General features: G+C 35.6%; 2 protein-coding genes and 1 non-coding gene across 3 annotated transcripts; 2 read left to right on the top strand and 1 right to left on the bottom strand.

The window, feature by feature from the left end:
* The first annotated feature begins 1,166 nt into the window (after window positions 1-1,166).
* On the top strand, window positions 1,167-7,566 carry LOC127240437 (serine/threonine-protein kinase SAPK10-like). The gene is made up of 8 exons (XM_051259130.1): window positions 1,167-1,623; window positions 5,086-5,160; window positions 5,243-5,344; window positions 5,450-5,503; window positions 5,600-5,692; window positions 5,873-5,965; window positions 6,272-6,475; window positions 6,975-7,566. The coding sequence occupies exons 1-8, from the start codon at window positions 1,447-1,449 to the stop codon at window positions 7,245-7,247; spliced, it is 1,071 nt and encodes a 356-aa protein (XP_051115087.1). The 5' UTR covers window positions 1,167-1,446; the 3' UTR covers window positions 7,248-7,566.
* Window positions 7,567-7,767: 201 nt separating this feature from the next.
* TRNAW-CCA (transfer RNA tryptophan (anticodon CCA)) lies at window positions 7,768-7,839 on the bottom strand. Its single transcript has one exon. It is a non-coding gene; the product is annotated as a tRNA-Trp (tRNA).
* Window positions 7,840-7,863: 24 nt separating this feature from the next.
* Window positions 7,864-10,287, top strand: LOC127240742 (protein TIC 20-I, chloroplastic). The gene is made up of 3 exons (XM_051259575.1): window positions 7,864-7,969; window positions 8,658-8,884; window positions 9,465-10,287. Exons 2-3 carry the CDS (start codon window positions 8,695-8,697, stop codon window positions 10,100-10,102), a joined length of 828 nt encoding a protein of 275 aa, XP_051115532.1. The 5' UTR covers window positions 7,864-7,969; window positions 8,658-8,694; the 3' UTR covers window positions 10,103-10,287.
* Window positions 10,288-10,539: the final 252 nt, after the last annotated feature.

Raw genomic sequence — 10,539 nt, 5'->3', positions numbered from 1 at the left:
AGTAATTAAGGTTTTAAAATGATTTATGCTTTTTCTCAAAAACACCCCTAAAATGCTTTTCAAAAAGTATTTTTAGGGTGTGTTTGTTTTGGGGTTTGGGTTTTGGATTGGAATTCGAATAGTAAAAATTTTGAATTTAAATAGTTGTATAATGTGATATAAATAGGTATTGATGTGATATTTTGAACGTAAAATTGAATTTTAGTATTATATAAAAAATGAAAAATAGGTGTTTGATTTGATGTTTTTGGGAGAAAAAATTGGATGAATAGTTGGATTTAAACACAATCCTCCAAACAAACACACTCTTAGAGTGCAAAACTTGTTTTGTTTTCCTCAAAAGTCAACGCAAACAAAAAATAATACTTCATCCGTTCATAAATTAATATTTTATTTTTATATTTCGGACGTTCAATAATTATTTTTTTTTTATAAACACAAATTTTATTTTTTTTTATCATTTATTCATTTATCACTTTTAATCTCTATCTTATCATAAATAATAAATTTGTCAATTTATATAAAAAATAATTATCTAAAAAGATCTTACAAATATATTTTAGCACAATAGAAAATAAAAGTAATATTTTTTCAAAAATAATTTAGTAAATTATCTTAACAAACCATATGTTCTCAACGAATAATTTATTTTCTTATATATATTTATTAAAAATACTACTCCCTCCGTCCCACATAATTTGTCCATGTTTTCTATTTTCGTCTATCCCACGTAACTTGTCATTGGAAATATAACTATGTACGCATTTTAAATTTTAAATTTTTATAATTTTCTTTATTTTAATTAAATTATTTACTTATCTTAATCTTAGTCTATAATTAATTTTACTAAATAATAATTATTTTTATTAATATACTTCTTAATTATTTACTAATTATATTTTACTTAAATTCTCGTATATACAGTAATAGTCCATATTTTTTGGGAGGGAGGGGGTAATATCAATACTAAACATTTATTTACAAATGTAAATAAAAAAAAACACCAAAAAACAGATAAAAATCTGCACACCCTATCCATCCCAAAACGACGTCGCTCTACTCAAGGTCCTCCATTTGTCCGCATTAGTCACAAAACGACGCCGTCGGCTTTGAAACAACCCTTTTCTTCCCACAACCGCTGTAACTAAAGGCGAATGAACACACATATATATATACACACAATACTACTAATCCCTCCGATCACAGGATATCCCAAAAATATCTCCCGACCCCGCTGGAATTACCAAAACGCCCACCCTCTACCATTCCTGCCTGCCCGAGTCGCCGGGGGCAAAACCGACTATTCACTTCTCCGATCGTCTTCCTTCCCGTCGGGTCAACTGTGTACGGTAACTGCCGGCCGGCCGCCGTCGGGCGGACTGAGTAATGTGGATGAACTGAGTTCCGACCCTCGAAGCCGTCTTAGGTTTACTTTCGTTGGCTCGAATGGATCGGGCAGCGATAACGGTGGGTCCGGGTATGGATATGCCGATCATGCACGATAGCGATCGGTACGACCTCGTTCGCGATATCGGTTCGGGTAATTTTGGCGTGGCTCGATTGATGCGTGATAAGCAGACGAAAGAGCTCGTTGCGGTTAAGTATATTGAGCGAGGGGAGAAGGTTAGTTTTTATTTTGTTTTTTTGTGGTTTTTGCAGTTGGAGTATTGGATTGGATGTGCTTCGGTTTAGCAAGTACTTGTGAATGCTTGTGTTCTTATTGTGAATACACTTGATTTTGAGTTGATTTCACTTGTTTTTATATAATAATGGCTAAATTAAGAAAATTAACATCTGAAACTTTGGAGTATCTAAAGCTTTCTGCTTCAAATAAGGAAACTATTTATGATGAATTTTATTTTGGCTATTCTGCAAAGAGGATTTAGATTTTGAATCAATTGCGTAAACCTATTTTACTGGATGTTATGAATTAGTTTCTTGTTTTAATAAAGCATATCCATTCTTTTGTTCTAAATTCTGAATCTCTTAAATGTTATATGCAAATGTTTTATTGAGGGTTTTATGGTATTAAAGAAGTTTTATGTGGGTGTTCTTTAATGAACTTTTTAGAAAGAACAGAATAATGCATAAGGAAGACATATATGAGTTCATAAACAAGTGAAGGTGAAGCTAGATGAAGTTGACTAATAAATGTATGGCTGATGCCTGTCTATAGTTTTGCACATTGAATTTTTAACTTGACCATAGAAAATCTAATCATAAAAAACATTATAACACCCATTAGATTGGATATTTGATAAGCAAACCGATATGCTAAAAAGGTCATTAGTTCGGCCATCGTGTATCTTACTGTGTTAGAAAGCTCCAAACTAGGCCTTACCTAAACACAGGCACTATACTTTACCCAAATCTGAAATAGTCAAGATTGCTATATGTTTGGACTTTGGAGATAGAATGACCAGATCACTAGACACAAAACAATGAAATCATAGCTGGAAATGACACTTTGTTTATTTTTGGCAAGCGATTAATTGCTTCTTAGCGACTACTACGCTAGTTCTTCTGGACAATGGTTCTTGGAATGGAAAATATAGCCTTTTTGGTGACCGGACCATCTTTTCCTAGGTTCATTCAGATTCTGTATCTTGGGCTTCTCTATTTTGTTTCACAGCTTATATGGAGCTTTTATATCTTCAAAATTTCCCCCAAAAAGTTTCAATGCCGCACCTACTTGGCCCAACCGACAACTTCACTAGGTTTATGTGCTCATGATATTTTCAATCCAATTCAGTTAGGCTTCTGAAACTAGTGAATGGTGTAGAACCTTTTGGCTTATTAAATCTTTTTTCGCATCAATATCGGATTAGGATATAGTTACCTTTTATTATGAAAGACAGTTATTCTTTTGAATAGTTTATGATACTGCTGTAATTCAAAATGATAAAAAGGGATCTGCAAATATTAATTTTCAACTTCTTACATTAATATAAAACTTAGATTATTCATGTAACCGCAGGCTTTTTGAATGCAAGACATTTATTTGTTGTCCATGCAACGAGTTGTCATGGAAATAACTTATAATGAAAATACAGCATTGAACAAACTAATAAACTTGCACGGCGAACAAAGCAAAATATTCCCAAGAACAAGAAACCATAGAACCTCCTAATAGAAGAGTACTAACAAAAATGAAATGAAAATATATTACATGATAAAATAAATAGAAAGCAAAGATAAGTGATTTATGTGGAAAAAATGTGACTCAGGAGAAACAAGACAAAATGTACAAAATATGCTAAAATTAGTCAAGAATGAATTAATGGTAAGTAGACCAATAGAATCTCTCGAGATGCTAGAATGATTCGAGTGTATCTCAAAAGAGTGAAAGCTTGATTAAATGCTTTCTTGTCACTATCTATTAACTGTACAAATCTATTGAAAAACATACATAAAGGATAAAATAGATACATGACAGTTTGCAGTAATGCTAACTAACTTGCTGATTTAGAGATGCTGCACGTCAACATGGGTTGGTGGGATATTGGCCCTTATAAGTGAAGCTGGCAAGTGCAACATTTAGATGTTTTCGTCATTGCTCCCAGTGATAGCATACGTCCTCTGCAAACTTCACGAGCTATGTCTTCAGCACACTCCATATCTGATTTAATGTAATCCGAGTTGCCAAATCTAGCATGGGCATAGTAGATAGATGCATGTTTTTACAGTTAACATATCCGGAGGAAATTTAGCCACTTTTCTTGGTTAAATGAGATTCCTCATTCCATTATCACTCACGAAAATATAAGTTCCTCACCCTTCTGAATTATTAGATTTGTGTCCATTGGGTTAAAGAATAGCAAGTTCAACTTTGTTTCAAATGAGAATTGAACGTTCTCTAAGTTACAACTCCAAACCCAAAGCTAGTTATATTTCATAGCTTGTCAGCCTTCTTAATTTACCCCAACAATGCATTATCAGTTTCTTTGTTAACTATTTCATGTACATGTGAGTTAAATGCGTATTATATCCTTTGATAAACAAAATCAGCAACTGTATTCTGTTAAGTGATAATTATTCAGAAAGGGTCATTGATGTTATAAAAATGTAATCATTGCCAAGTTAATTTGATGTAGAAATTTGTGCCACAAACGACGAAAAAGAACGCTTGAGAAAGAAAAGAGTTCGCCAACCTTAGGTGTGAAATTGTCGTGTATCCTATTGTCCAACTAATGAAAATGACAGCCTGTTGTCATCATCGTCATCACTTTCTCTACCAGCTTCTTCTTTATGATACAAGTTATCTGAAATGAAGTTTCAATCCCGCTAATTTGTATCGCTGTGTTTTTCTCCAATATTCGACCATCTTTCTCCTTCCATTTCTCATCCCAAAATTATTCTCTCTTAAGGCTCTACCAGTGAACTTTGTCTTTGACAAGACGAAATCATTATATATCAACCCTTCTTTCCTGAAAAAAAAAGAAAAAGCCCTTCTTTCCTAAACCACCCTTTCTTTCTTTTGAATTTCTAAGAAGTGGTGACAATGAGCTGTGGCACAGAACAGAGTTCAAATGAGTTAGGTTCTTCTCATGTTGAAGATAGTTCTGGCGTTGTTAATCAGTTAGTGGCTTTGTGGGAAAGAAATGCATCTCCTGGTACTGTACCAGTTGTACATGACAGTGACCGCTATGAGTTTATTAGGAATATTGGATCTGGTATATGTGGGAAAACCCGGCTCATGATGGATAAACAGACTAATAAGCAAGTTGCTATCAAGTACATCGAAAGGGGCAATCGGGTTAGTTGTGATTTGTTTCTATACCATTGGAATTTAGGGAAATTTCAATAACAAATTTTCTTTTCATCTTCTGTCGGATTGAGATCTGGTAGTGGTTTTAAGGAAATATAATCATTATTATCTTACTCTGAAATGTCCGAAAATGCTATATTTTATTTCTGCCGTCAGTGAATGTTTTTTTAGATTCTTCAGGGACCATGTCCTGCCTGGTGACTTTGATTTCATATAGATCTTTTACATCTTCTTTTTTGGTTTATGGACTTGTTGACTGGGAAAACTTATGCTTTGATCTTATTATAATGAATAATTGTGAAATAATTTGATTGCAGATAGATGAAAATGTCAAGAGAGAAATTATTAATCACAGATCTTTGCGGCACCCTAACATTGTTAGATTTAAAGAGGTATGTTACTTATTCTTTCCCCTGACTTGTACACGACTTCTAAAGTAATCACACACCAGTTAATCTCCGATAATTTACTTAGGTGATTCTTACACCTACGCATCTGGCTATTGTGATGGAGTATGCCTCTGGAGGAGAGTTATTCGAGCGCATATGCAATGCAGGACGCTTCAGTGAGGATGAGGTTCTTTGTTTGATCTTATATACATATACGTATTATTTGCTTTGTATGATATGAATGTTGCCTTTTGGTGTACTTATGGTCGTATTTATGCTCATTTATCTGCAGGCTCGTTTCTTTTTTCAACAACTCATATCTGGAGTGAGCTACTGCCATTCAATGGTATCAAGATTCCTATTTATTATGCTTTCAATTGCACAATATCATACTTTAAGTCTAATTAAAATCTGATTTATCCATCTTATGTTTCTTTCCAAGCAAATATGTCATCGAGACTTGAAGTTGGAAAACACTCTCTTGGATGGTAGCCCTGCCCCCAGGTTGAAGATATGTGATTTTGGGTATTCCAAGGTGATCCTTTTAACCGAACCATGTCAGATTTCTTCAACATAGAAATTGACACACGATTATTGCAACCCTTTACTCATTGGCTTAATGCTATCTTAATCTGAAACACCCTTTCCTTTTGCCGCCTATATAAAATGATGGTATTAATTTCTGTTTTTGGTTCTGCAACTGTGCTTTTTACAGTCTTCTTTGCTGCATTCACAACCAAAATCTACAGTAGGAACTCCTGCATATATTGCTCCTGAGGTATTACGTCGGAAAGAATATGATGGCAAGGTAGGCATTTCATTTCTTTCTTAGCAAACATTTACAAATGATCATATATACCTAACCTATTCTTTCTCATGAATTTGACTGAACCTCTAACCTATGTCTTCCTATATACTTATCAGCAAGATATAGCATATTCTCCACCTCGGGCATTGCTCTGAGCTAGTTAATTATTGTCTTCAAGCAAAATATATATATATATATATATTTTCTTGTGTTAGACTATTATTTGCATATTCTATCAGCTGTGCCCTTTCGTTCTTTCATTTCCTCTACGGGCGAAATGTGAATGTTCCTCTCCCCTTGTTTCAGATTGCAGATGTGTGGTCATGTGGGGTTACATTATATGTTATGCTGGTTGGTTCCTATCCATTTGAGGACCCTGCAGAACCAAAGGACTTCCGTAAGACAATCCAAAGAATCCTAAATGTTCAGTACTCCATTCCAGAAACCCATCAAATATCTGAGGACTGTCGGAGTCTAATCTCGAGGATCTTTGTTGCTGACCCTGCACAAGTGAGTGATTCACTTTGAATTGAAATTTATATTTTATTATCAAAGCATCATATCTTTTTATTAAAAGAAATTTTTAGAAAACTTTGTGCATAGGATCTATAAGTGCCTATTCTTATTTTAGCCCCACCAGAAGCTGGTTGCATAAATAGTCCCATAGGTTTAACAGTCAAGATCGATAATAAGAACAGCCAGTGATGTGTAATTAATTATAGGAAAAAATGTAGTTTATGCATGCAAATTGTAAATTTTGGATGAAATTACAATAGAAATTTAGACTGCACAAAAGTGTCCTGTGTTTTCTGTAAGATAGTGAATTCTTATCTGCAAATTTTTATTTAAAATTGCATAGATTTGAGAATCAGTAGTAGGAATTTATGTGTAGGACGACACATTCTCTCGTCTTGTGGGACTAAGAAAATCAAATCCTGGTATTGCACATCTATTTATTTTGTTTTGTTTTTCCTCCGCCTCTGGTCACCTGAGTTTTTTATTTGGTCAGCGCATTACAATACCCGAAATCACAAACCATGCGTGGTTCCTAAAGAACCTTCCCGCGGATCTTGTGGATGAAAAACACCAATTCGAAGAGCCAGAGCAGCCAATGCAGAGCCTGGAGACCATAATGCAGATAATCACGGAAGCAACTATACCTCCCCCGGGTCTGTACAACCTGGACATGGAAATGGACATGATGGATGAAGATATGGAAGACTTCGACTCTGACCTTGATTTTGATGTCGACAGCAGCGGAGAGGTCATTTATGCAATGTGAACAGATATCTGAATTCGACCTTTCAAAAGCACATTGCCAAGAAGTCAAGTCTCTGGTATGTTGTCGTCCATCTGTCGTGTTTATGAGTTTGGGATCGGCATTGTGCATGGTTGTGTGTAACTGTATATTGCGTCTTCGTCTTGGGCTTTTGTTTATCGGTTGCTCCGTGTTCGGCGTTTTCGCCGTTAAATTGTTTGTTGTGACTTTTGTATGAAGAAGGAAGGCAGTGAAGTCGGTCAGTGTATTTGTATTTTGATGGTGTTGTACTTGTATGCAGTGCAGACCTATTTTGTTGGTTTATATTGTGGTGTTTGTTGAACCATGGATATGGAAAAATAATAGTAATAATAATTTATCAGTAGTAGTAGAAGAAGAAGAAGTTCAATTTGGTAAGAATGATATGATAGATCCATATATCTATGTTGTTTGTTATTTAATTTTTTAGTATTGGACTAAAGTTTATGTTAGGCCCAAGTAAAAGTCCGGCCCAAAAAATAAAGATCCGTCTGGATCGGGGTTTTGAACCCGACGTGAATCGAACACGCAACCTTCTGATCTGGAGTCAGACGCGCTACCATTGCGCCACGGATCCTGTTGTTTGTTTTTATCATATTATAAATTTAAATATAATTAATTTTGAAACATTGAGATTTTGTTCCTGGTAGTAGTTAGTATAGCTTTGTTCTTCTCACGCTGTGAACGCTATCGGGAACTGAAACGAGGTACGAAACCCTTCTGCTTCCTTCGTCTTTGCTTCTTTACCTTTCTCGTTTTTTGACTAACAGTTTATGATGGAATTTGGCTTCGCCTTTCTTATTTAATTACGTAGTCTGATGCGGTTGGAATGATACCGCAATTGCGAACTTTTGGCGAAATTAATTGATTTGCCTCTGCATCTTTTTTTTGGCTTCCTGGAACTATGTAATCTGAATTTATTATCCTTATTTCTTCGGCGATAACGCCAGTTCATGCTTTCGAAATGCAGATTGGGTATTTTGGCACGAATGGGTTTCAGCTTTTGATTTTTATTGGCCTGGACTGTTGGTTCTCTTCATTTGTTGTGGTTATTGACTGTCAAGTGCCGTCTGAATGTGATTTTATTTTTCAAAACCCTAAATTTTAAACCCTGAGGCATGGAAGGGACTTAGGTTTCCTTGTGACTGTACTTAGTTATGTGAAATTGGGGCCATTTGGTATCCATCGACATATCTATAGTTCCTTGGAAGATGGCTGTAAATGCAATATTTCATATTTTGGATGATGGAATGAAGAATGCTGATCATTTGTTTTATTCATTTTTAAATTAAGAACAACAATGCAAATTGGAATGGATAGTTTATGATTATTATATATTTTTTATAATCTGTTTCATGTATATATATATGTGATGTGAAATATTATTGTGTTCAGTTCTTGGTGGAGAGGAATTTGAACTTGGAGCTGGAGTATGATTCTAAATGGCTTCTCTTTGAATTCTGGGGCCGTTCATTTACCCTCTCGTCACAGAAAGACATGTAGCTATCGCTCTCAAAGCGCCACACTTTCCCGACAACCCCCATCTTCCAAAAATGTTATCTCTTCCTCCTGGAGAAGTTTGTGGGAATGTCCTTTAGAAGCGAACCTGGGTGGTTCTTCTGGTATGTGCCCTACTATACTTCAATAATTCAATATATCGTAGATAAATGAATGTTTATTGTAGATGGGGCGGATGACTTGTGGCATGGTTTGTAGTCCACGTGGTTCTTGTCATTTATACTTATTAATTCATTTTCCATGGCATGATTTGTTGATGGCGGTCTAATTTTCAGTACCATTTTTATTTTCTGTAATACATCCTTCCAACTTGGCTTCTTGTTGTTATCTTGTTCGTTCGATTGGAAGTGATTGCATTAGCCTACATGCAGTAGGATGACCTTTTGTCGATCATTATTAAATTATTCAACATTGTGCATCTTCCATAATATTAACAGTGACTCCGTTAGGGATTTGTTTTTGTTTAAGGTTCGGTTTTTATCTCGCATTATGCATCTATTTTTATTTATGTAATATATTATAAAAAGGATCAATTTTTCATTGAAAATATCATTTCAAATAATTTTCACTGTTACCAAACCCCAAATTCAAATCCGAACTTTATTAAGAAACACACGCATGGTTGCAAGTAGGAATTGCTTGGAAGTACGACTCATAGTATTAAATTTCTGATTATTATTGCAGGCATCCGGCACGGCCATCTTTCTGCTGCATCGACCCCATCGTTACTAGGCGAGCTAGGTAGCTTGAAACACACCCTACCCACGTCACCCAAGCGGCGTAATTTTGTAGGTCCCGTGCGAGCATCCAAGGATGTCCCGTACAGCTACAGATACCCCGCGATGACAAAAAAGCCAAAATGGTGGTGGAGGACTTTAGCATGCCTCCCATACCTGATGCCGCTCCATGAGACATGGATGTACGCTGAAACGGCGTACCATCTCCACCTATTCTTGGAAGATTTCGAATTTCTCACGTACCCCTTCCTCAGAGCAATTTCAAGATTACCGAGCTGGTTCCTGATGGCCTATTTCTTCGTTGCATACCTTGGAATCGTACGGCGCAAAGAATGGCCGCACTTTTTCAGGTTCCACGTGGTCTCGGGTATGCTGCTGGAGATCGCGCTGCAGGTCATTGGGACTGTCAGCCGTTGGATGCCGTTGGCTGTGTATTGGGGTAAGATTGGTATGCATTTTTGGACGGCCGTCGCCTTTGCTTATTTGTTCACCGTTTTGGAGTGCATTCGATGCGCCCTTGCCGGGATGTACGCCGATGTACCGTTCGTGTGCGACGCTGCTTACATTCAAATTCCGTATGACTAAGGATACGAGGTATGTAGATTGTCCTAAGTTATAATTATGTGTTTTTTTTTTTTTTTTTTGAAAATTTGAGCTGTTGAAACCTACATGTTTTGTTTGAATATTTTGGCTATTTGCTGTTTAGCTTTGTTCGACATTCTACCTGCAGTTTCTATAGTGAGAATTTATTTCAAGCCAAGTTTTGATTAGATAGAGGTTTTGTTTGTTTTGGTTATTTATTTGTGATTTTGATAGTATTTTGGATATTTTTCCTTTTTGGAAAAGAAATACTCCCTCCGGCTTCTAATTGTATGTTCATTTGATCAGTCAAGAGTTTTTAAGAAAAATAGGTAAAAAGTAGAAAATATGGTATTTTTTTAACAAACAAGATGAAATGAGAATAAATTTGAATGACAATAAAAAAAATATTTAGATTGTGTTCTTTTGGGTTGGTTTTATCA

The sequence above is a fragment of the Andrographis paniculata genome, unplaced genomic scaffold (assembly GCF_009805555.1).
Source record: "Andrographis paniculata isolate CXL003 unplaced genomic scaffold, ASM980555v1 Contig79END, whole genome shotgun sequence".
In the NCBI taxonomy this organism is placed as follows: Eukaryota; Viridiplantae; Streptophyta; class Magnoliopsida; order Lamiales; family Acanthaceae; genus Andrographis; species Andrographis paniculata.
Note: the sequence above shows the minus strand (reverse complement) of the source record. Positions and strands in the feature narration are given on the sequence as shown.

Coding starts and splice junctions, on each gene's coding strand:
- LOC127240742 (XM_051259575.1), top strand. CDS start 8,695: ATGATTCTAAATGGCTTCTCTTTGAATTCTGGGGCCGTTCATTTACCC. Junction 8,885..9,464: donor GAACCTGGGTGGTTCTTCTG/GTATGTGCCCTA, acceptor TTATTATTGCAG/GCATCCGGCACGGCCATCTT.
- LOC127240437 (XM_051259130.1), top strand. CDS start 1,447: ATGGATCGGGCAGCGATAACGGTGGGTCCGGGTATGGATATGCCGATC. Junction 5,161..5,242: donor ACATTGTTAGATTTAAAGAG/GTATGTTACTTA, acceptor TAATTTACTTAG/GTGATTCTTACACCTACGCA. Junction 5,966..6,271: donor GGAAAGAATATGATGGCAAG/GTAGGCATTTCA, acceptor CCCTTGTTTCAG/ATTGCAGATGTGTGGTCATG.